Source organism: Xyrauchen texanus, chromosome 27, assembly GCF_025860055.1.
Source record: "Xyrauchen texanus isolate HMW12.3.18 chromosome 27, RBS_HiC_50CHRs, whole genome shotgun sequence".
Lineage (NCBI taxonomy): Eukaryota > Metazoa > Chordata > Actinopteri > Cypriniformes > Catostomidae > Xyrauchen > Xyrauchen texanus.
In genome coordinates this window covers 1,300,389-1,326,358 of record NC_068302.1, presented here as the reverse complement: position 1 = coordinate 1,326,358, position 25,970 = coordinate 1,300,389, and the positions used below count along the sequence as shown (strand labels likewise).

General features: G+C 38.6%; 2 protein-coding genes across 4 annotated transcripts in view; both read right to left on the bottom strand.

Moving 5' to 3' along the window:
- Nucleotides 1-303: 303 nt before the first annotated feature.
- Nucleotides 304-16,665, bottom strand: LOC127621181 (uncharacterized). Its single transcript, XM_052094689.1, has 7 exons — nucleotides 16,609-16,665; nucleotides 16,392-16,513; nucleotides 11,513-11,676; nucleotides 9,805-9,993; nucleotides 4,989-5,136; nucleotides 2,729-2,931; nucleotides 304-955 (listed from the first exon to the last, which is right to left on the bottom strand). Exons 1-7 carry the CDS (start codon nucleotides 16,663-16,665, stop codon nucleotides 909-911), a joined length of 930 nt encoding a protein of 309 aa, XP_051950649.1. The 3' UTR covers nucleotides 304-908.
- LOC127620638 (FYVE, RhoGEF and PH domain-containing protein 3-like) overlaps nucleotides 15,412-25,970 on the bottom strand; it is a 64,070-nt gene continuing 53,511 nt past the window's right edge. For all 3 annotated transcript variants that reach the window (XM_052093837.1, XM_052093838.1, XM_052093839.1), the window contains 3 exons: nucleotides 20,063-20,191; nucleotides 17,052-17,172; nucleotides 15,412-16,513 (listed from right to left, as the gene is read on the bottom strand). In XM_052093837.1, the coding sequence (XP_051949797.1) occupies nucleotides 17,092-17,172; nucleotides 20,063-20,191 (210 nt within the window). In that variant the 3' untranslated portion in view covers nucleotides 15,412-16,513; nucleotides 17,052-17,091. The remainder of the gene's footprint in view (nucleotides 16,514-17,051; nucleotides 17,173-20,062; nucleotides 20,192-25,970) is intronic.

Here is a 25,970-nt window from a genome sequence, read left to right as displayed (position 1 = left end):
ACACAACAGGCCATCGAATAATCCAGCTGCTGTGAAACTGTGAAAAATGGCAAAGAATCTTATCTGTCCGCTGACAAACAGGAGGAAATATATATTTATAGGGATATATACACCCTTCCTTTCAAAAGTATTTAATATACAGTACTCTGTTTCCCCCACAGTATGCCTTTAACATTGTATTGTACGTGATGTTGTTTTTAGCCTCCTTGATTTTTTGTCTGATTATTTTGTTATTTATTTTAAAAAGTTTTATATTCAAAGAAAAGTTGAGAATCATGACATCATTATAAAAAGTTTCAATTATAGACATTTTTATTTTGAGTTCATTTTAAAGCAAGCTCTCATACATTATATTATCTGGAGTGCCCTTACATATGACATTTAATGATGATACCACCCAAACAAGCAACAATTTTATCTGCATCTTTAATGTTAAAGGAATAGGTCATGGATAACAATATAAAACAATTAAAACATTTCATTAAGACACTGTTGCCTACTGTTCACTGCTTTGCATACTATTTCAGAAATTAGCATGCAGTATACAGTAAATACTGATCTTGTAGGCTGTATAACAACGGCAGAATTAATGAAATAATTATTTCATGTAGAGTAAATAATACACAGCAATAAATTGAACACAGCTGAGCAACACACATTTGCAATTATAAAAACAAAGTTTTAATTCTCAGTAGGGTCTTGTGGGACTCCTTAGTCTTTATGAGGCGTCTCACTTAGATGACTGAATAAGTGATGTCCATTCAAACGCTGGTCTTTAAGTGGCATTCACAGAAGTGTCTGTCCTCCACAGTGAGCACACATCTGTTACAGTGGAGAGGTAATGGAGGAATGTTGTGGTATATGGGTGATGAGTGTGTTTGTGGGGTTGTCAGTTGGTGGATTGGGTTTTAGGGGGAGTTGGATGTTCTGAGAATTGGAGGATTGCTGGTGACACCTGTGAAACAACATATATTCATATTAAAGAATAGAACTGTTTGATCGTACAGCAGTATTTCATAATTAAGATTGTATGTTCGTGTGTTTGGGTCCATCTGTAAATTGTCATGTGATGTTTTCTATCACATGTAAATGTCATTTTCTGATGACATGGATTTCTCTAAGTGTATGTGCATTTAATCCCTTCAGCTCTGCTGTACATTTTGGCTGCCGCCTGCTATTTTTCACATCCAAATGTAATATCTCACCTTACACACATAGTGGACGAATTGCAAAATATAGGTCTTGTTTTACAGAACCCCCCACAGGTAAACTTTCTATTATTTTTTGAATCTGGTCTTTGAGAGCCTGTAATTTAGGCTCTGTTTGCTCTGTGTCCCTGTTAAAAGTGTAATTTCACTCCATTAGATGGCAGCAAATAGGAAAAAGAAAATATCACCTTCTATCACAATATACAGATCTGAAATGCATGTAGTGCTCTAACACTGCTAAAACACTCTAAACACTCAACATGTGCTGTTTCATTAGTGGGGGTGGACTAGAAGCTAAAAAAACTCATCCACGCTCGACAGCGATGCTTGTACGTTTCATAAGTTGTCAGTGTCAACCATGCACATCACTGTATTATTAATGCAATGTAATTATTGCCCGTTTTTGGCGAGCTCCTGCCCAGTTGAGCGCCCAACAACTACAGACACCAGAAACAGGTACAGAGGATGTGGGCCAAAAATGCATAGATTGAAAGTCACATGTCCAATAGTAAATAAGATGCAGATCCAATACAAATAGCAGTTAAGAAGTTCCAGTAAACTCCCAGAGAAGCATAGCTTCCGGACAGGACCCAAAATGACGTCTTTAGAGCCTCTCGTCCAATCAACATTGATCTTTTGTGTTATTTCAACCAACAAAATGTGTAAAATGATAGTGATGTGATATTTGACACTTTTATTCGCAACATTTTTTAAATGCACTAATAATAATAAAAAGTAATGTTATTAATATAGATTATTTGTTCATATATTAAACATTTCTTCAGAAATTTTAGAAGCAGAGGTTTTAAGGTTCTGTGAAAAGGTCAAATGAAGTGGTGATTTCTCAGGGCCAGCAAAGTCTTCTCTGCTGGCGTAACATGCCTAATAAATAAATATGTGTTCATCCTTTCATTATCATTGGCCTTTTCACCTAATTCATCTACAAACAAATATAAAAAAACAAAATGTTTATCCAATTGGAATTTATTTCTCGATGCTTACAAGCAAAGTGTAACAACATCGCATGCCCAAAGCCAAAGCAGCGCATGATTCTGAGCTCCACACCGTCAGAATTTCCACAGTATCCCTCAACAGTGCACATGAATGCTCATCTAAAGTCAGATTGTCAGATTCATCAGCCAATCAGATTGATTTATTTGTTCTTGGAGGGTGTGGTCTTTAGGATATGTCCCGGTCGAGGCTTTCTAGCTGGCCTTGAGTGACCCAATCACGCTTAAAGTGATGTACGTAATTTGAAAGCGAAGAGCGCGAGATCTTGTGACGAGTCGTCTGTGATCACTGACGGTATTGCCGTTGAGAAAGAGATCCTTATGGATTTACAAACCTGAGATGTTCTGCATGATTGTGCGATTGATTAAATAAACGACTGATTTTCACTTTAAGTAAATTGGTAAGTGCTGTTTGCATTTGTTTCTCTCACTGAATGCCCAGTATAACATTATGGAAGCAAAATGGGTTGGGAATACTTTAAGAAAGCACTTGGAGTGTTTGGGGAATACCTGCAGGGAATGTACAGATCACTGTAGGTAAATGTTTGATTGTCCGCTGTGGTGGATGATCCTGTGTGCTGTTTCTCTCCTCTGTCCTGTTGTTGTTGTTGTTGTTGTTTTTGGTTTTGTGTTTGTGGAACCCCTCTGTCTGCTGCTCCAGTCCCTCAATATCTATTTGTTGCCAAAACTCTGCCTCCTCCCTTTTTCTCACCCTACACATGACAAACACAGATCACACATGACCATCTTTAGTCATTTTAATTAACTTACTGTTTCTATGTTTCTCTCATAATATTCAACTTCACCAAGGTAAGGTTGAAGTACAATCTTTACAGACGTTGACTCTATCTCAAAGTACTGAACTTGTAGGCAGCCATGTGTATCCACATAAATAAAGAATAGTACACCCAATATTGTACAGAATACATAAAAATTATGTTTTTGCTTATTATACACTGATGAGCCAAAACATTTTGACCATCTGCCTAATATGCTGTTGTCCTCTATGTGACACTAAAACAGCACTTACCCATAGAGGCATGGACTCTACAAGAGCCCTGAAGGTGTCCTGTGGTATCTGGCACCATACTTCAAGACCTGTAAGTTGCGAGGTGGAGCCGCCGTGGATCAGACTTGTTGGTCCAGCACATCACACAGATGCTCAATCGGATTGAGATTTGGGGAATTTTCCTCAAATCTCATGTTCCTCAAACCATTCCCGAAGAATATGTGCAGTGTGGCAGGCCGCATTATCCTGCTGAAAGAAGCCACTGGCCTCAGGGAATGCCATTGCTATGAAGGGTGTACCTGGTCTGCAGTGATGTTTAGGTAGGTGGCACGTGTTGATGTCCACATAAATGGCTGGACAAAGGGTTTCCCAGCAGAACATTGCCCAGATCATCACACTCCATCCACTGGCTTGTCTTCCCACAGTGCATCCTGATGCCATCACTCCCTGAGGTAAACAGTGCACACGTACACGGCCGTCCATGTGATATAAAATAAAACAAGACTCATCGGGCCAGGCGACCTTCTTCCACTGCTCCAAGGTCCAGTTCCAAAGCTTGCGTGTCCATTGTAGGTGCTTTCGACGGTGGACAGGGGTCATCATGGATACTCTGACCAATCTGCAGCTACACAGCCCCATATACAACAGGGTGTGATGTACTGTGTGTTGCGACACATTCCTCCCACATTCCTCCCATGACTTGTGACAGTAGACCTTCTGTCGGTTCAGACCAGGATCACCTTCATTGCCCTCGTGCCTTGGGTGCCCAACACCCTGTCACCGGTTTATGGTTTGTCACTCCTCGGACCACTGTTGGTAGTTACTCACCACTGCTGACCCCAAGCACACTACAAGCCTTGCCGTTTCAGAGATGCTCTGACACAGTCGTCTGGCCATAACAATTTGGCTCTTGTCAAAGTCGCTGAGGTCTTTACTCCATTTACCCCGTTTCTCCTGCATTGTGAACTGATTGTGTGCATACCATCTAATCTACCCAGACCATGACATGTGGCTTGTTAGGAGATGATCAATGTTATTCGCTTCAACTGTGAGTGGTCATAAAGTTTTGGCTCATCTGTGTATATTGACATGTTCCATGCAAACGTCAGGCTATCTATTAAATAATTCCTCTAATAATTCACTTAATGGGATAATTCACCGAACAGTTTATAATCTGTCATTGTTCTTCATACTTCTTTCTTTTTTCTTCCATTGAAGAAAAGGAAAAATGTTGCAAAATGCCCAGGCTGTTTTGTTTCCATTTAGACAGTGACTATGGGCTATCAAGCTTCAAAAAGGACATGAAAACATCACAAAGTACCAAAGAACACCTTGAAAGTGCCATGAAAGTTCTTCATATTACTCTCACACTATATTTCAAGTGCTCTGAAATCATTCAATAGGTTTTTGTGAGGAACAGATCCAAATTTAAGTTGTTACTCACTGAAAATCTTCCCGTCCACAGTTTTCATTGACGTAATTGTATTTGTATTTATAGCATATTTGTATTAGGCCACTCATTCCACAGAAAGTGAGATTACACCCCTGTGGCGATGGTCACTATATGCTTCCACTGGATGGAAATGAACAGCCTGAACATTTTGCTAAACATTTGTGTTCCACAGAAGACAGAAAGTCAAACAGGTTTGGACTGAAAAGGAAATGTTCAGTTTTAAATTATTCGGAGGTCCTGTTTCATTTAGGGTGCTGTTTTGCAAGGTTGTGAGACAACACCTGTGTGTGATTTCATTTGTCGCTCACCTCTTCATCTTTGTCCTCTCTTCTCGCCTCACGATGCTGACCAGACAGAAAGTGATGAAGATGAAGCTCATGAAGAGAACAATGGCCATGCTGATGAAGGATATAAGAAGAGCCAATCGGAAGCCCTCGTCCTCAAACCGAGAGAGAGCTGCACAAACAAACATAACCACGTGCACATTGAGAGTACGACAGCAACACATGCAAAACACACATGTATTCTCAGTCACCATTCGCTTTATTGCATCTTTTCCATACAATGAAAGTGAATGTTGACAGAGGCTGTGTTTCTGCCTATACCATCACTTTGTGTTCCACAGAAGAAAACTACAACATCTCTGAACTACAGCTTTAAAAGAAGTTGGAGCAGATGACACTTAATAATCCCTAGATTAAAATGTGTAAACTGCCCTTTCCTATTACCAACAGTTGATTTGGGGTTCATTTTAAGAAAACACTGGAATTGCAGGAGAGACTGAAGTGAGCTTTTTTCTAAATACAGCTGGCAAAAAAGGATTTTGACTTACTTATTGTGTGAACTCCTGCAAATATATTTACACATTTTTAAGTGTGACTTAAGAGTCCTAATGATATTTAGGGACATATGTTCTGAGCTTGAGCTTAAAGTGTTTACAGTATAATTGTATATTGCACTAATATAATACAAAATGTGTTTAAGGTGGCAATTACTTGTTTTATTTTTATTGTTATAATTGTTTTGTTTTTATTAATTGCTCTATTTCAAGTCATATTACGATGTCATTTTCTCACTGACGTATTTTCCTAAAATCAGAGCAATTGAAGTTTGTAGTACATGTAACTTTGTGTCAGCAGGGGGCAGTCAGCGTGCTGCAACAAACCTCACAAGCAGCGCAGACACAGAATGAGTCGCTCAAACAGGATGTGTCCTTGATAGATGAATGAAACATGGCAAAGCACAGCAAACTCGAGACGCGATTCTCAAAGTTTCCAGTACTTTTAACTTATGTTAAAATAATAATGTATGTCTGACTCATATGTACACAGACCGACAATATACTTAAAAACAGCGCAGACGGAATGCAAGAACATGTCCTATACAAATACAATGGCAAAATGGATTGTTGCTGACAGCAATCCTTCATTTTTGTCACACATTATTTTGCATATATACAGTGAAATATATTAGTTTTCACATATCCCAGCTAAGCTGGGGTAGGAGTGCAGGGTCAGCCATGATACAGTGCCCCTGGAGCAGATAGGTTCAAGGGCCTTGCTCAAGGGCCCAACAGTGGCATCTTGGTGGTGCTGGGGTTTGGACCCCTGACCTTCTGGTCAGTAACCCTGAGCCTCAACCACTGACCCAATGATATGGAAATAAAACCAGTTTACTTCATATGCTGCTTTTTGTATTGTCTTATCAACAGTTTCATTGTCTGCCATTATAATGCAATACATTTTTATCATATATATATATATGAGGGCTGACAATCGATTACAATTTAAAAATGACATGGTATGCTGATTAATTAATCACATACATAAATATTTGCTGAGAAAGCCCCTCAAATACCAATTATTCAAAATAAAATGATTAAATAATTATAAATAGTTGTATTTAAATAATTATAAATAATATATATATATATATATTATAAAAATAATAGTAATACAGATAATTAAAATGCATGGCATTATAATAGACAATACAAAAAGTGGCTTTAGAATGCAATATATTGTTTATTTACATATAATGGAACATAAGCCAATAGCTGGCCTTCAGTTCACTGTAAAACTTTTGAAACTGAATTCATCAGTCAGTCTGAGATTTATTATGAGGGCTTGTTTAAGGACGCGTCAATGTACACCTGCATCAGATGGACGCTTTTGGAGCGTCTCGGTTGTGTCGTGTCATAAACATTGTTGTGTCAAGTTTAACAAAGTCTGAAACTTAGAAAAACACATCATGAGATTCCTGTGTTTGGAATTGCCCTTCCTCACAGTAACTATGTGTTCTAATCTTGTGTTGTCTGTTCTCGGTATGTGTGGTTTGTTCTCTGTATAAGCTGTTCATTGCCTACAGTGAGTAGCAATGTTTTCATGAAGATCAGTGGCTTCCTATTTCCTAATCACCCATGAACACTAGTCTTTTTTTTTTTTAGGAGGTTTTGAGTTTTTGTCTTATTTTGAGCCCATGAACAGTCCAAGACATGCCTGACATTAGACTGATAAAGGCTCAAAGGTTTACCAAAAGCAGTTATAAGCCCTTCTGTAACACTTTCCAGTCTAATTGATAATGTGGGCTGTTTGTGCTCTAAAATCATATTTTTTTCATCAGTTAAACTGATTATTGAAACATTTACTCAACAAAGACATAGCAGTGTAATATACTGTGTGTTGTGCTTAGTAAATAAAGTGTAATTTTTAAAAAAGTCTTCACTAATAATTAGTGTTTGATCGATGTGGCAAAATGGCCAAAAATCAAGATTATGATGGGAAGAGCCATTCATATGGAAATCTAGATCATTCATGAAGGGTTCACAAGGTTTTTCACAGTAGTATATAAGAGTTGGGAAGGTTTCTTTACAAGAATTACAGATTCCCCTACAGATTACAGAATACATGCTGTAAAATGTCATTTGTAATGTGTTCCGTTAGATTACTCAAGGTCAGTAATGTATTCTAAATACTTTGGATTACATCTTCAGCACTGGTAGATTGTTGCACTTGTTTTGACTATAAAAACTCTGCCAGTACAGTAAGACAAAACTTCCATAACCTCCGTTCCCTGATGGAGGGAACGAGACATTGTGTCAATGTAGTTACACTAGGGGTCACTCTTGAGAGCCCAAGATGCCTCTGATGTTTGCAAAAAGGCCAATGAGAATTGGCGAGTGGTATTTGCATGCCCCTCCCCTGCACAAACGGTAAAAAGGAGGGGATGCTGCATACCGAGCCAAAAAAAAAAAAAAAGGTCCCGGCCATTTCAGCGGGTAGTTCTGCATTTTGGCAGGAGGGACACAGGGTCTCATTCCATCCATCAGGGAACGGAGGTTACGGAAGTCACCAGGACGTTCCCAATCTGCCACACACTCGACGATGTGTCGATGTAGTGACACTAGGGGTCCCCTATAAAAATGCCACAACTAGCTTAACTGTGTTACGTGGGTCAGCCGTGCAAGGTGGGCAGACTGCTGTGTGCCACACAGCCAGCGCATTAAGCCGCCACGTAAACTCTCCTGATGCAAGTGTAAGTGTCATGCAACCCAATTGGGAACGAGTCGACTACCCAAGAATAGGGACAGGCTTGTCCTAGTCGTGCCTTTTCCTCTCTTTCTTTCTCTTCTCCCCAGTAAAGCAGGCATTCGCTAACTGACTGGAATGCCGGCGGGGATGAAGGGTCACTCCCCAGGGAGAAGAGGGGGGGGTATTAAGTGGAAATACATCACATGGTCTTGCCGAGACTAGTCGGAGGTATGCCATGCGGAGAAGTCCCATGTTAGGTCCTGCCGAACTTAGGGGAGGAAGCTCTACGAGCATGGAGATGGGCAGATGGGCCTCTGCCTAAGGAAGACGCCGTTTGCCAACAGCGAAACATATTTCAGCGGAAAATACGTTGCAAGGGGTTGACCCGGCCGGTTGACCAGGCTTACCTGTTCGTTCCTGTTAAGACACGGGATGAAACCGGCTCAACCCGGAGATTGAAGAATCTGGCAATGGTGTTGGGTGTAGCCCAGCCCACTGCTCTGCAAATGACGTGAGAGTAGCCTGGACTGAACTCCAGGCACGTTTCGCTGACAGAGAACACTTGCAGGTCCCCAACCCTCTTGATGGAGGTGAGCGCCATCAGGAGGGCAGTCTTCAAGGATAGCACCATAAGGTCAACTGACTCTAAAGGCTCGAAAGAAGCACTTCGCAGGCCTTGGAGGACTACTGAGAGGTCCCATGAGGGAACGAGGCATTCAACCTCATGGCGCCTCTTAGGAACCTGATAACCAGGTCGTGCTTCCACTGTGTCGTGGTGTGCGGCTATGGCCGCTACGTACACCTTCAATACCACACGCCAATTATCACTGGCCTTTTATCAAAGATCAGAGGGATATCGGCTCTCAAGAGTGGCCCCTAGTGTCGCTACATCGACACAACTTCGAGTGAGTGACAGATAGGGAACCTAAATATCTTATGCAGTGTTGTTTCTAAAACAAGATAAATCAAATTGATCTTGTTTTAAGGATTGTTACAGGAAAACAATACAAAAATTATTATCAAGAATATGATTTTTGCCCTAATATCAAAGGTCTTACTAGAAAAAAGAAATTATGATCCAACGTGAATTTTCTTGATAAATAAATATAATGGTGTCTGGTAACATGTGCATGTAAAATGGCTAGAAATAGCATTTTAGCTTAGCGTAAAGCTGACAATTTACACAAGGTTTATTTTTATTTCTTCTGCTCCAAACTTACTTCAAACTTACTTCTCTCTCTCTGCTCGTATGAATGTAACACATCATAAGAAAGTATTTCACCACTGTTCAAATGCACTTTTTTTAGTCCTTTCAAATGTTTTCCATTTGAAAGGACTAAATATGAAATGAAATAAATGACAATAAAATGCACATAAATCTCTTCAGTAATAAAAATACTTTTTGAATGTAATTGTATTCTAAACACCAATTATTTAAATTGTAACTGTAGTGGAATAGTTACTTATATTTTGTATTTTAAATACATATTCCTGTTACAAGTATTTTGTTACTCCCCAACCCTTTATAAGTCTGTTTGCATCTGAACTGAATAAAGTGTGTAAGTGTCTGTAACCATGTTTGTGATTGTCTTACGTTTGCACTCTGGAGTGCCTCCAGTCCAGTGTGTGCTGTTGCTGCTCCACACACAGGAGATGTGACTGCCGCTCACTGCACGGTGTCTGGACGGGCACTGCAGTGTCATCACTGTACCAACACTGGTGCCATCTCCAGACACAAGCTTCAGACTGCCAATGACAGGAGACAGCAGTGCTGCACACTGACCTACAACACAATTTACCATCTTTAAGAACAAAACCTATGATTTACACAGTAACATTTGTCCTATATGATGTAGACCAAAGGTTAATATTAATAGATTATTTTGTGTGTGCAAAAAATTTCTCTGCAACTTACAAAGTTATGTACTTTTATGTACTTCAACTTAAATACTGTTACTGTTGTTGGTCCTACTCCATACTGTACTGTTTTGTACAAGAAGTGTTGAGGAAGTGAAACTCGAAAGTGAATGATGGTGTGTCTGTTTCATTTCATCCAGATTCAAACTTTAAAGGTGAATCTGACAAATACCATGAATACTTTTTTCAACATTAAGATTTTAGGTTAAAATGTATATATTGGGTTGTTGACCTTCAACCCAAGTGAATATTTCTCATGCTATATTCAGTTTTGAAAGTTGATTTCTTTATAGCCACATACTTGCCATTAAATAGGTTAAACTGACTTTTGAGCTCATTTTAATCAGTAAAACAATTTACGAAACAGCAAAAATGTAAAAAGTTGGCCTATCAAATAATTGATTGTCTAAAAAGTATTGTAATGAATACACATCATAAAATGACAACATATGAAACACATGTGACAACTTGCCCCGAGTTAAAATTCAAGAAAAACACCCTTGTCCTGAGATCACAGGTCAACCTTTTCAAATCTACCATCATTACAAAAATATGATGCTCTTTGAATTTTAGTTTGGAGGATAGAATTTACAAAAAGACAGTTTGAGCTCACTGTTTGAAACCAACATTAAAAACTCTGTTTTTAAAGGTTTATAAGATATCGTTGAAAAAACAATAAATGTACTGTAAGTGACTTTTTAATGAAATAACAAGCAGAAAATGTCTCAGTAAACAGTGAAATAAATAAATGGCCGCGGTCAGTTTGAGAACGCGTGAAGTTCTAGAACTGTTCATATCGCTTACATCCTTTTACTGAATCTTAGCATTGTGACTAATTATATGTAATATCTTAATTAATACGAGGACATGAAATAACACCAGTCTAGACCTTGAAATGAAATTCCACAAAAAACCCTCAACAATTCCAGAAAGAGAAAAACATCATATAAAGAGACAGAGCGCGCGCATCATCATCATCATCATCACACATGCGCACAAATCTACAGCTCATCCTGTTAATAAATAATAATAAAAGTGCAATACTTCACACAAACAACCTTTATTACTGCGTCAATTACACCGCATCGTCAGACAACTATAGTGTATATATACACTGATGTGCACAAATATTGGCCTACAAACAGGACACGATACGGACCTGATACAATTACACGAATGCACATAAGGAGTTTTAAAAAACGTAATTGTGATTAATACCTTCAAACAAACATAATAATGACGTGCATTAATACAACCACAATGTACAAATATCAAACCGTCGAGGTAGATGATATTGGTATTGATATTGGTATTGAAAGAAACAACTGAAATGCGGTAAAGCAACTCAAAACTAACCAAACCCCTCAGAAACACGTTTTGTTGACCTGTTTGATTGTGTTCAATCCTCCAGTCTCCCATTGCTGATTCTAATGCTGATGCATTATTGAAAGACATTGACTTCAGACACCTGTCTGTCAAGAGGACAGTAGACAGATGCCGTTCAGGATGAATGAGGAAGTTGAAGCTGTCATTGTGGTTTAACCGACGCCTACAGCACGACACACACAGTGTGCAGTTACTCAACTACTGTCAACTGCACATTCACTGAAGAAAACCCCATGACAGTAATAACTGTTGAGAGTTTGATCATATCAAATACATATAAATAAGACCCAATATAGAGATGCCCCAAAACATAATATATGTCATATAAAGATGTCAAGTCAAGCAAAACATTAGACAAATAGAAGTTCGTTAAGATTCAAAGGTTAAAACTAAAGTGTTGAAAGTGTTGGGACACTTTGTGCTGAACGCCACCTGTGATTACTCTGATATGAATCTTGAACTGACCTCATGTACATTACAGACAGTAAAACTCACCATGACAACAGTTGCTAAGTCATGGGGAAAAGTGGAAAGTGAAGTTAGTAATTAGAAAAGTTGTAGCATCATTTGTTTGCAGAAGACTCTTTGATACTTTGTAATCTAATGCAATGTGTTCAGAAGAAGAAAGTAAGTCACACGCATCTGGGACGACATAAGGGTGAGTAAATGATGAGAGCATTTTCATTTTGGGGTGAACTATTCCTTTCATAACAAATCGATTCACTCTATAAAAAGAAAAAAACGATGTGTTTTATAGGGGACTATAAAATACTGCCATTTCACTTATTAGATTAATCTCCTTGAACAAAACAAAAAATGACAAATAAGTAATTTGTCTCAAAATAAATGTGACAATTTACAACATTTGAAAAGTTATTTGGTCAATAATGTATGAGAAGCCACCTACATTTCAGATTATATTATATATTTTAAATGTTTTGTAACTGTTGTTAGAGAAAGAATATTTTTGCTAGTATTTTCTGCCGTCTAGTGACATAAAACAAATCTTTTTAAAGGGAGATAGAGTCAATAGAACACACATTTCAATTTTTTGGTTTAAATTTCTGTTTATCATGATTGTTAAAATATACAATATTTTTTATGAATAATTGGAGATTTTATCTTTATTTTTCATTATGTTTACATAAACATATTACAATTTAAAAATGACATTCATTTGACCTTTATCCTTCTGTAACAGGATGGACATGTTATGCTTGACTATATACTGTATGACTAACAGCACAAAATAAAGAAAACATAAATCAAACAAAACAGTTACAAACTTCAGATAACTCCAAAATAATTTAGTAGAATGGCTGATCCCAGTCCAGTGTGCGTGATTTTATTTCCTAACATATCTTTGCAATTAAAGGTCACTTTATCGTGACAGAACAGGGTGGACAATCAAGGACACAGAAAAATCCTCCACTATCAGTGTGAAACTGACACATTGACCTTAAAGAAATCATGCAATGAATAGAAATCCAATAATTGAGCACTTATTTTTGTCAAAGATGTTTGCTGTGCAGCTGTGGGACGTGAGGTAATGACACAGTGTGATACTTGAAAAGGATTTGAATTGTTTAAAATCTGACCGTTAATCCTACAGCAGACTGTAACATTATAAACAGTCTTTATTAAAGCTGTGATCAGGGGAAACATATATATCATACGCTGAACTTGGGACTCAAAAAGCACAATTATTCACAAACACAAGCGTAAGACAGACCTGAACATTGATAGAGTAACTAACACTTTAAGAGCTCGATTGGAAAGACTTTTCACGTCACACAAGATACTGTATTGCTTTGCTTTACTATTACTGCACGTTAAACGCGAAACTGATGAGAATTATCAGAGTCTAGTCTCAAAGCGCTGATAACTTCACAAGGGATTCTGATGTTGTCTTGCAAAGATTTCAAGAGTAGAAACGGAAGTGAAAGTAAAAGCAGGGTTTGGAGTAGATGTTAATTTGACATCAAATAGTTCCCTGAAGGCAGGTGTAGATGTTCAAAAACAAGAAAGAGGAAGTACTGGAGGACACACATAGACTGAGAGCTCAACAGGAAGGCATGCTGGGAGACCAAATGTTGTCTATATAGCGACCTCTGGTGGCACAAATCAAAATGATGAAGATACTGATTCTAACGCAATGAATGTCATTTCGTTTATTTATGTGTGCTCTACGCGATTTTAGGTGTTCTACAATTGCCACGCCCCCTCTTTTCAAATCCCCGCCCTCCAAATGAGATCTATCGAGACACGTGCAGAAGCAGCAGAAACTAGCGCGCTCAACTGACAGCTGTATATGAGCAACATACAAACATATTATATTATTATTGATCGTTTCAATTCTATTGTCTTTTGCTGCTTATTTCACTGTTCATCATTTGCATGTTTATTGCTTGCTTTTGTAATATTCATATATCCATTACATAGTTTACATTTGTATATTTTATTATTTTCTTTAGATATTGTTTTATTTTTTAATGTTGAAGAATTCTTACATTTATTGCTTGCTTTTGTATATTGTCTTTCTGCAGATTTATCACACTCGTGAAATATGTGTATTTCTTTGCCATGAGGGTTTTATGTTGGCAAATGAATGAACTAAACTATTATAAAAAAAGATTTTTTACATTGAATTTTGAAATGCTGTTTTGCCAATTATTTGACAAAATATGACATTACATATGGGACTTGGTAATTTAAGGCTGTTATCTGGCTGACATCTGATGATTTTAGCATAACTGTGGTCCAATTACGGCTGCGTGCTGGGGAAACGTAATAAGTGTGGCTGAGTTTTGGCCTCTTTCTGGGGTGGATACGGGTTACATTCAGAAAGTGGTTTTGGGCCAATTTTGGACCGTAATTCCATGCGGTATGTCGGCCAGACTCACAGGTGGAATGCAGCCAGATCTGGGCCAAGATAATTTTGCGATCTGGGTATTGTCTAATTCCCGTCTGCCATTATCATACAATATTCAAACTGAATTTATATAACTTTGAAAGTTATTTTATAAAGCTAGTGTGTAAAAGTTATATTAATGAGAAAATCTCTTTGTGTAGATTTCATCAGTCTACTTATAAAGATAAGAATATATTTTTTGCTAGATACAGGTATTTTGACTTTCAGTTGAGTAAACCTTTGACACAGTACCCATACTGTGCCCATAAACTCTACTGGGATGAGAGATTTCTTTTTCTTTTTTCCAAAGATGATGCAATGCAGAAAATCACAAGATTTTTACATCACGGGAAACACTTACTCAATGCATCTATCTGTATATATCTATGAGGAATTAAGCTGCTGCAATCAGCACCTCGCTATTACAAGAAGGTATTTTAAGGAAGTTCATGAACATTTCATATATGCAGGAATATTGTGTGTCTTGTGTAAGAAACCAGTTCCTTTTGGTAAAGCAACCACAATGAAATCTGATGCTCATAATAGCAAGAACAGTGGAAAGACATTTACAACTAATGCCACAATCAATGTCTTGAAATATGCCCTTTTAGTGCTGCAGATAAGTGAAGACTGCAGTGACCAGATACTTTTTATTCATTGATGAGCTATAGGACACCTTTTGTAAACATATTTAATAATAATAATACTGGTTCTTTTGCAAGGGTTTAAACAATAATTAAGGGTGAGCAGAAGCATGATTCACCAACGAGATCTCTGATCTGTGACACAGTACTTCAACACTAGTGCAGAAGAACTAGTCTGATATATTGTAAAAAGGAGAGACCACAAGAAAAGTGACAAAGAAAAAGGGGGCACTTAATTTCCCCTTGTCAAAATGAGTATGATGTAATCAGTGGCCTGAATCAACAAATAAAATACAGTAGGGAATTCTTATTAAAAGGTCAAAATTATGACAAACAAACAAACTTTTGACAGCTTCATGGTGAGAACATGTCCAGATCACATTTCCCCCAAAAAACAAATTCAATTATATTTTGCACAAAGTAAACAAAGATTATTTGGACAATTAAGATGTCCTTAATGCATCAGGATGGGTTACTCATGAGTTTTTTTTTTGTAATTATCATTAATCTTAAAGGGGATTTTTATTAGTTTGTCTTACATCCAGTATACAGCCAGTTTTACAGTAATTCTAATACAGCACAATTATTGAAATAACTGTAATTACAACTATCAAATCAGCATAAATTAAGAAAACTACAACAAATACTACCACAATATGTACAAATACATAATATTGCCTTTCTTCACATTACGGTAATGAGAACTGGGAGGTCAAATGTGCAAAACTGTTATGAAAATAATGTCACAATGCAAAACATCTTAATACAGGTTTCGTTTTCTTTATTTCTTTTTTGGGTGAAATATGATCCAGACATGTTCTTGACATGTTTTATGACATTTACTCATCATCAATCATTGGCTTAACATTCAGAGCTGTGTATTTCATTGCATGACTGGTGTATGTGCTTATTGTCTGATTTCATGTGTGACAGTACTGACAGTACACAAGCAAACAGCACGTTAACGCTTTAACTTAAACTACTAACAGATCTGGAGGGAAACAAATAAAAATCATATACTGAAATATTCCATAAACAATATAATACAAACAGTTGCCAGCTCTCATGTGCAACAGTGCAATGATAAAACACCAAAATAACGGTGTAAACCGTCTGTCTGTCTGTGTGTGTGTGTGTGTGTGTGTGTGTGTGTGTGTGTGCGCTTGTGTAATAATGAGCATAGATAATGAGACGGAAGGCAAACAAAAAAAAGTAAGACCAAAAGTGCTAAGAATAAAGTGATTTCAAGTAACAGGAGTTCTTTATGAAAGGGGAGGGGCCTGAGGCAAGAGAAAGCATCTCATTGGCTCCTGCAGCTCTCACTTGGGCTGACTGATATCTTGGTGGCTCCTCCCTTTATAGTGACAGGAACTAAACTCATGTTTGACCTCTTTCTCTGCCACTGGAGTGATGTCACAGCCAGGTAAACATACAGCTCGAGTGTCCTACGAAATAAAAACAATACAGGAGTGAATCCTTACAATCATATAATCATTAGCATAAAAATATATTTTATGGGTGAATCTCACGTCACACTTGCCTTACAGGAATTAAAAAGAGATTTCTTATCTGTACTGAGAACGTACTTAATGGCCATGAAAATAGTGTAAAATGTAAATGAACTGTACACTTAAGTAAATTGTGAGGACACCTACACACAGGGGCGTAGATTCCAGCGGGGGTGAGGGAGAGGTAACCCCCCCCCCCCCATAATAAAAAGCAAGTACAAGCAACCCCCCCGCCTGCCCAATATTTATCCATGATCAATGGAAACATTGAAATGCTTCATACGGCAACCCCACAATGATCAAGCCAAATCTACACTCTAGAGCCTTCACTCAAGACAGACAGAGACAGACACACATGACACAAGTGTTATCCAATATATACAGACAATATATCTGAGGTCAAGACAGGGTCACTGAAATCCACATGACCCTAATCTCACAGGTCTCACACACACACACACACACACACACACACCTGTGTGCTAGTTTCCAGGTAAAGCACCAGAGGTTCTGCTTTAGTGATGGCCACCGAGCTCTTGCTCCAACTCTTCACCTTTTCCTGCACGTGGAGATGACTGTGCGACTGACTGCTGCTTCTGAAACACACACACATTTATAAATGCTGATTAAACTAGTTGTTGACTGTTAAGGGTTTTTGAGTGGCCAATGCCAATATCAATATCTAGAGAGTAGGGTGTCAGACAAGAAAAAGTATGTGAACCTTTTGGAATTAGCTGGTTTTCTGCATTAATTGATCATAAAATGTGATCTCATCTTTATTAAAGTCACAAGTATAGACAAACACAATGTGCTTAAACTAACAACAAACAAACAATTATAATCTTTCAAGCTTTTACATCCCATTTAATATTCATAGTGCTGTGGATTTAATGGCAGCAATAACCTCAACCAAGCATTAGCATTGTTGTGTCAAGGGGATCTTTGGCAAACTTTAGTCCCACAGCAGTGTTTTTTCTTTTTGGAAAGCAGTGGCTTTCTTCATGGTGTCCTCCCATGAACACCATGTCTGTTTAATGATTTCTGTACAGTAGACTCATGAACAGAGATGTTAACCAGTTCCAATGATTCCTTCATGTCTTTAGCAGTAACTCTAGTGTTCATTTTACCTCATTGACCATTCTGCGGTGTGTCCTTTGAGTCATCTTGGCTGGACGGCCACTTCTAGAAAGAGTACCTGCAGTACTAAATCGCCATTTATAGACAGATGAATATCTAAGCTGCTCCAGATAAGTGTCATCATGACCATATTCTGAAGGTACTCAAAATGTTTGGTGCCAGCGTCACATTGCCATCAAAAGATATAATGACATTAATAAAATATTATTAATAAAATACTCATATATGAGTCGTGCTGAGAACAATGATACCAATTATACCATACTTCTCGTCCGCCATTTTGAATTTTTTATGAAGAAGAAGAAGAATTTTATTCACATACACATATTCATATGCACTTGAGATAAAACAAAAAACAAAGAAGTGATCATGCATGTGAACTGGTCCCCAAAGAAGCTATCTAAAGCTTATACTCGGGGGCCATGACAATCAAAAAAAAGAAAGAAAAAACAAGAAAAAACAAAAAAAATAAAATAAAAAATGAAAAATGTGTGGCCTACATATAAAACATTTCATACATAACATTCAAACAACACATAGTAGGGGATCCCATTTAACAAGTACAATTTTGTTGGCAGTTTACCTTGAGGTTGTAAGAGTAACACTGACATACATGCAGAGTGAGAAGTAGTACACACATCAAGAAGATGAATACAAGCTTAATAGTTGTTTCTTGAGATTTTGTTTAAAAGAAAAAAAAGAGCTTGAATTTTTCAAATTTTCATCCAGCTCGTTCCAAATCCACGGTCCCCGGCACACTACACTCATACCAGTGCTTTTTAATCTCCGTTTTTTACCAATAATAATGTGCTTGTTTCTAGTGAGGTAAGTGTGCCGGGGATAGCGGATGGGAACAAGCTCACATGTATCAGGTGGTCCAAAGACCACCTGATACATAGTACATGCATTGTGAAATATATTATATTCAGTTAGTCTTAAAATACCGTACCTAAGAAAACGAGTTGGAGCATTGGAATCAGACCATGATATGGCACGAATGATTTTGTTTTGCAGAATTTCTCATTTTTTTAAGTAAGTGTAATAAGTATTGCACCATATAATATTGCAATAATTTAAATGGGGTTCAAAGAGGGTTTTATAAAGAGTAAGTAAGTTTTTCTTACTCCTTCTACATTGTTCATCAAATTGTGTGTGTGTGTGTGTGTGTGTGTGTGGAGTGTGTTTGTGTGAGTGTGTGAGTGATTGTGTGTATGTGTTTGTGTGTGCGAGGGTGTGTGTTTGTGTGAGTGTGTGTGTGTGTGTGTGTTTGTGTGAGTGTGCGAGTGAGTGTTTGTGCGAGTGTGTGTGTGTGTTTGTGTGAGTGTGCAAGTGAGTGTGTGTGTGCGAGTGTGTGTGTGTGTGTGTGTGTGCGAGTGTGTGTGTGTGTGTGTGTGAGTGAGTGTGCGTGTGTTTGTGTGAGAGTGTGAGTGAGTGTGTGTGTGTTTGTGTGAGTGTGTGTGTTTGTGTTAGTGTGCGAGTGAGTGTGTGTGCGAGTTTGTGTGTGTGTGTGAGTGAGTGTGTGTGTGTGTTTGTGTGAGTGTGTTTGTGTGAGTGAGTGTATGTGTGTGTTTGTGTGAGTGTGTGTGTGTGTGTATTTGTGTTAGTGTGCGAGTGAGTGTTTGTGTGAGTGACTGTGTGTGTGTGTTTGTGTGAGTGTGTGTGTGTTTGTGTGAGTAAGTGTGCGTGTTTTTGTGATTTACGAGGACGATTTTGTAAGTTACAAATTAGTAATTACAAGGGTATTATGCTATAAATGTGATTTATGAGGACATTTCTAGTGTCCCCATAATTCAAATCGCTTAAAAATCATACTAAACAATGTTTTATTGAAAATGTAAAAATGCAGAAGGTTTTCTGTGAGGGTTAGGTTTAGGGGTTGTGTTAGGTTTAGAGGATAGAATCTATAGTTTATACAGTATAAAAGTCATTATGTCTATGGAAAGTCCTCATAATGATAGGTAGACCAACATGTGTGTGTTCTCTGTGTGTGTGTGTGTGTGTGTGTGTGTGTGTGTATGTGTGTGTGTGTGTGTGTGTGTGTTCGTGCACTGGCTCTGTGTCCCTTAACATTAGCTGTGCAGTTCATTTTATTTGAATTACAGAACATACATTTTGCTTTTGAAGAAATTGTGGATTGTGAATTACCTTAATGTAGTTCCATGTTTATGTCAGATACCAATCCAATAGATTTAAACTTTCTATGGCACAAATGTCTCCAATAAGACGGGGGGGGATGCATTGTGAATGAAGCTCAATGGAGGATTCGGCTTTTCAGGCTGGTAAGCGCCCGCTTAAGAAAGACCCCTTTGTGTATCTAAATAAACGTTATTAACTGTTAAGTTAATTTACCTCAATTTTTTTCTTGGACTCACTGCTGCCCCCTGATGTCCCTTCAGCTGCCTGCAGGGCTTCAAAACACTGTTTACACATGCGAGAGTTCTTGCTCTCCAACAACTTAGAACACTTCCCACAGATGGCCTACAGACACAACAACAAACAAACCATTCAATAGTCAGAAAATCTTCAAATTATTGCTTTCTGTGTTGTGTATTGTGGTTTTGTCCGTGATGCAATATATTTCAGAAACTGTAACTAGAAAATAATCTATGGTAGGACTTGATTTGATCTATCAGGAATTGATTGGATGGTGGAAAGTAGGGGTGCCATACCAGAATGGAATGTGATTATTGCCGTAACCATTGGCAACATTTTTACAAAGTCTGCATTACTTACAACAGTTGTATTAAGCAAACTCATTCTGTGAAATCTCATGACTAAAATCATGTCTGCATGCTATGCAAACCTTTAGTCATTGGTAGTCATTGCATATTTTGTTTGATTTGTTTGGAGATGTTTTTGGACACTAGGACAATTATTTTTTTTTTTGAAATGTTATAACTTTTGATTGCTTTGTCATAACACAATTTTTTCTCAGATACAGTTGATGTGATTGGGAACAAAACAAAAGCAGTTTTTCTGAACCACCTTATTTACACCCAGAAATATCCAATATAATATCCAAATATATCCAAATATCCAATATAAGAAAAAAAGTAAATTTTTGTCTAATTTTGTTTTCAGCAGTTTCTTTGGCTGAGAGTCTCAGAATGTATCATAATCTATACAAGTAAATGATTAGAAAGGTTTTCTTGCCTTTCTTCACTTGAGCCTCCTTTTTCTTTTTCATCTTGTTTTTTAGTTATAAGCTGTTAATTTTGGTATGCCACTGCAACAGGAAATCTTTCAGAGCATAAAGGGTTAAATTAATTTGTGTCATCAAAAGTCTGTCATCATTAACTTACCCTCATGTTGTTCCAAACCAAAATTATTTTCTGTTAACACAATATGAAGCTTGTATTTTGGGCCTTGCAAGCGTTCTCTGTCAGCCACACTGGCCTGGAGTTCGGTCCGGCAGGGAGTTGGTCTCACTGACCAATCAGTTAGCTCTTTCACCATGAATATTAATGAGCCTTCCCCTGGAGCGCATTTTACTCTCTCCAAACGCGAAACAAAACGGCGCTACCCGGAACAACTATCAGCTCTGATCAAGCGGCGTGAGTGCAGAGAAGGTGCGTTCATTCGCCTACCACTCTAAACCGTATAGCGCACCTCATTATCAACACTGCAAACTGCTGCCTGGATCAATGGAGAAAAATGGAAAGAGGTGTGTGAACACAGGGCATTTTTCCCAGACTGCAACATGCCATGCAGACCATTATAAACAGCACTTGTGTCAAGCGTGGTAAGGATAACATTACATTACATTACATTACATATGCATAATTGATTAACCTACTTTAAAACCATGTTAAACAGCCCGGCCATTATAAACAGCACTGACAGAGAAATCATGAAAAAAACAGAGCACACATCATATACCTTAAAAACATTTACCACAGATTTACTGTAAATACATTAACTGTATTGATTATGGTATTTTGCCAGTAATAGTTTCTAAATGCATTTCGATACTGTTCTCCCATCATTTTCATAATTATTATGAACCAAGCTATCAGTTTTCCATCTGTGTAAAATCTGGTCTCTATAATAATGCTGATTGTAGTAAAATGTAACTGGGTTTGTTTGCTTTCATAATTTCTAAGAGATGACTGTACTTTAATAAGTAGGAGCCTGATGAAAGACATCTATAGAGGAGACCCATTTTAGTTTAATATTTTAATTTAGCCCTATACAGATTAGGCATTAATATTCTCACAGATGTTACTGTAATTATTATAATTTACATATACATCCCAACCTCAAATTCAATGCTTTATTGACAAATGTACATTTTAAATGCACAAAATATGCAATATTGCATGGTTGCTACCAAATCAGATTTTCAACCGGCCCTTTGAGGGCATATATAATGCTGAAGTGGCCTGTGCCGAAATTGAGTTTGACACCCCTGGTGTAAATGGTTAAAATACTTTATGACGTGATCATATTATAAGTGCTCTTTACCTGCTTTAAGTAAAGTTACAAAACAAATATTTTCTTATAAACAGCCATAACATAAACTTGTAACATACAATACATCATGGTTACTGTTGTAACCTCCGTTCTCTGATTTAGGGAACAAGACGCTGTGTCGAATGTAGTGACACAAGGGGTCTTTCTTGAGAGCCTCGTGTACCCCTGAACTTGAGAAAAGGCCAATGAGAAATTAGCAGACAGAAATTGCATGTCCCGCCCCCGGACATACGGGTATAAAGGGAAGCAGGTGCGCGTCTTTCAGTCAGGTTTTTGTACTGAGGAACCGAGAATAAGGTTACGGCCAATCACAGTGGTAGGTCTAGTGGGATGAGTTTGCCCTTTTCTCAGTTGACCTGAAAGCCCTAGACGTCTGAGGTGCCTGAGCATCTGGTCCCTGTGAGTGAATAGTAACTCTCGAGAGTGAGCTAGGATGAGCCAGTCATCAAGGTTGTTGAGTATGCGGATGCCCATTTCCCATAGCGGGGCAAGAGCTGCCTCTGCGACCTTCGTAAAGACGCGAGGGGACAGGGACAGGCCGAAGGGGAGGACCTTGTGCTGATACGCCTGGCCGTTGAACACGAACCGTAGGAAGGGTCGTGTCGAGGCAAGATGGAGACGTGGAATTACACATCCTTCAGGTCTACCGCCACGAACCAATCTTGATGCCGATTGCAGGTTAGAATCTGTTTCTGTGTGAGCATTTTGAACGGGAGTTTGTGTAAAGCCGTTTGAGAACTCACAAGTCCAAGATTGGCTGCAACCCACTGCCCTTTTTGGGTACGATGAAGTAAGGGCTGTAAAAACCCTTCTTCATCTCGGCTGGAGGGACAGGCTATATCGCGTACTTGAAGCGCTGGCGTTCTCGCGCGCCTCAAGCAAACATGACACCGCAAACTGAGGCGGGAGCCTGGCGAATTGAATCGCGTAGCCGAGTCGGATGGTCCTGGTCAACCAACGCGTCGGGTTGGACAGCGAAAGCCATGCGTCCAGACTCTGCGCGAGGGGCACTAGAGAGACGATCATTTTCGACGTACTGGGTACCTCTGAGAAAAGACTCAAAGCAATTACCTTGCTCCACGCACCTGGCAGGGGGTGGGTTAGAGACTGAGGAAGAGGTCCTGGAAAGGCGTCTTTGGAACTCGTCAGCGCTGGCCTGCCGGTGCTGGACAGTCGCGGGTCCGGAGGCGATGTGACTGCGTCCGGGGAACAGGGACTGTAGGATTTTGGAGCCGGGGTGCCATGAGAACGGCACGCACCGGCTGGGTGACCCAGGGAGTGAGGAAATCACTCTTCTATTGAGAATGTGGGTACCACAGCCTGAAGAGGGTGTGGCAAAGGAAAAATAAGGATTTTCCTTCAGGCCCTCCACTGGGCGACGGAGTGGTCTTGGTATCAGCTCCGGAGCGAACATCTGACTGCCCAGGTCATCTGTCTCAGGAGCACTTAGGAGCTTTCCAGGTCCTGGTTTGTGGGGATTTACCTGGCGAAACTGTGCCTGCTGCCATCCCCAAATCACCTCATCACCAGCTGGGTCGTCCTCAATCCCGTGGGAAGAAGGTGTGACGCGGGGGAGCAACAGCAGTGCTTCGCCAACAGAGGTGAGTGGAACAGTAGTGAGATTCAGCTTGCTGCTGCACAACCGCTCGGCTCCGAAGAAAAATCTGACTGACAGATGCACGCCCTCTTCCCTTTATACACGTATGTCCAGGGGCGGGACATGCAAATTCTGTCTGCCAATTTCTCATTGGCCTTTTCTCAAGTTCAGAGGTACGCAAGGCTCTCAAGAAGGACCCCTTGTGTCTCAACACAACGTCGAGTGAGTGACAGAAAGGGGAACATTACAAGTCAAACTTGTACTGTATAATGGAAGTTATTTATCAAATAAGTTTCCAAAAAAGATACAGAAAAATGTAAGTTAATTGAATAGAGTCCAGTATAGAATCAGTTTGATTATTGTTTTATTTTTGGGTGTGTACATGTGTGATCAACATACATATTTGTTCAGTTTTTCTGAGAGTTTCTTTTATATTTTAACCTTGTAGCTTTACAAGTTTTTTTCATAATATCTCAAAATGTACACTGAATGTGTGTTATTTTGTATGTTGTGCATGTGTAATATATATAACTTCCAGAATGATGTCTTATAATCACTTAAAAATATCTTATGGTTGTTTATAATAAGACATTGCTTTTGTGGCTTTATTAAAGCATACCTATATTATATATTACAAATATATTTAATACATTATAACTACTGCAGATACAAATGTAGGTTGCTTGTGTTATAATGCATTATAATCTAAGTTAAATCTATGAATGGGTAATTATAATAATGTATTATAATTGTGGTTACATTTAAATCAATATGACGAAACGTCAATAACATTAAACCTCATTGGTTCATGTGCGTCTCATGACCAAACATTGAGGTTTGATGCTAGTGACGTTTTGCCATATTGGATTTGTACTCTGTTTACATGGATTTGATTTGATTTGAGAGTAAATATGGACTAAATTCTGATCTGTTTATCATACAAAGTAATCATGATTCCATCCAAGTTAAGAATTTAATTTATGCAAAATATCAGAATATTGCAAAAACAATTTGCGATAAAAGGATAGATTCCATGTGTTTAAGAGAACTAAATTGTCACTTCAGCTGAAATTGGTGCAAAAAAGAAATAAAATTGGAAGTTGTTGGCACTGTCTCTTTAATTACATGTAATAAATGACTTGCGGTTTAGAGCATGCAGACAAAACGCTCTGATAAATGTCATGTTTGCTAGCATTCAGTGACAGATGTCTTATTCCTGGAGTGAAAGTGTGTCATTTTTAATTCACAATAACCACAGCAACATTTGACATGATATTAATGATATTCTCTGAGCTAATTATGCATTCATATCTGTTGTTGAGGCAAAGTCACATGACCTTTTTAATGTGCATCTATATACCTTTATATACAGTATCTCACAAAAGCGAGTACACCCCTCACATTTTTGTAAATATTTGATTACAACTTTTCATGTGAAAACTCTGAAGAAATGACACTTTGCTACAATGTAAAGTAGTGAGTGTACAGCTTGTATAACAGTGTTTGCTGTCTCCTCAAAATAACTCAACACACAGCCATTAATGTCTAAACCGCTGGCAACAAAAGTGAGTACACCGCTAAGTGAAACTGTCCAAATTGGGCCAAAAGTGTCAATATTTTGTGTGGCCTCCATTATTTTCCAGCACTACTTTAACCCTCTTGGGCATGAAGTTCACCAGAGCTTCACAGGTTGCCACTGGAGTCCTCTTCCACTCCTCCATGACGACATCATGGAGCTGGTGGATGTTAGAGACCTTGTGCTCCTCCACCTTCCGTTTGAGGATGCCCCACAGATGCTCAATAGGGTTTAGGTCTGGAGACATGCTTGGCCAGTCCATCACCTTCACTCTCAGCTTCTTTAGCAAGGCAGTGGTCGTGGAGGTGGAGGGGTGTATGGGTTCGTTATCCTGTCCGAAGGGAGGGGATCATACTCTGCTTCAGTACATGTTGGCATTCATGGTTCCCTCAATGAACTGTAGCTCCCCAGTGCCGACAGCACTCATGCAGCCCCAGACCATGACACTCCCACCACCATGCTTGACTGTAGGCAAGACACACTTGTCTTTGTACTCCTCACCTGGTTTCCGCCACACACACTTGACACCATCTGAACCAAATACGTTTATCTTGGTCTCATCAGACCAGAGGACATGGTTCCAGTAATCTTGAGTTATTTTGAGGGGACAG

Coding starts and splice junctions, on each gene's coding strand:
- LOC127621181 (XM_052094689.1), bottom strand. CDS start 16,665: ATGGCCATTAAGTACGTTCTCAGTACAGATAAGAAATCTCTTTTTAAT. Junction 2,932..4,988: donor GAGAGGACAAAGATGAAGAG/GTGAGCGACAAA, acceptor TGTCATGTGTAG/GGTGAGAAAAAGGGAGGAGG. Junction 956..2,728: donor GATCTGTACATTCCCTGCAG/GTATTCCCCAAA, acceptor GTTGTTTCACAG/GTGTCACCAGCAATCCTCCA.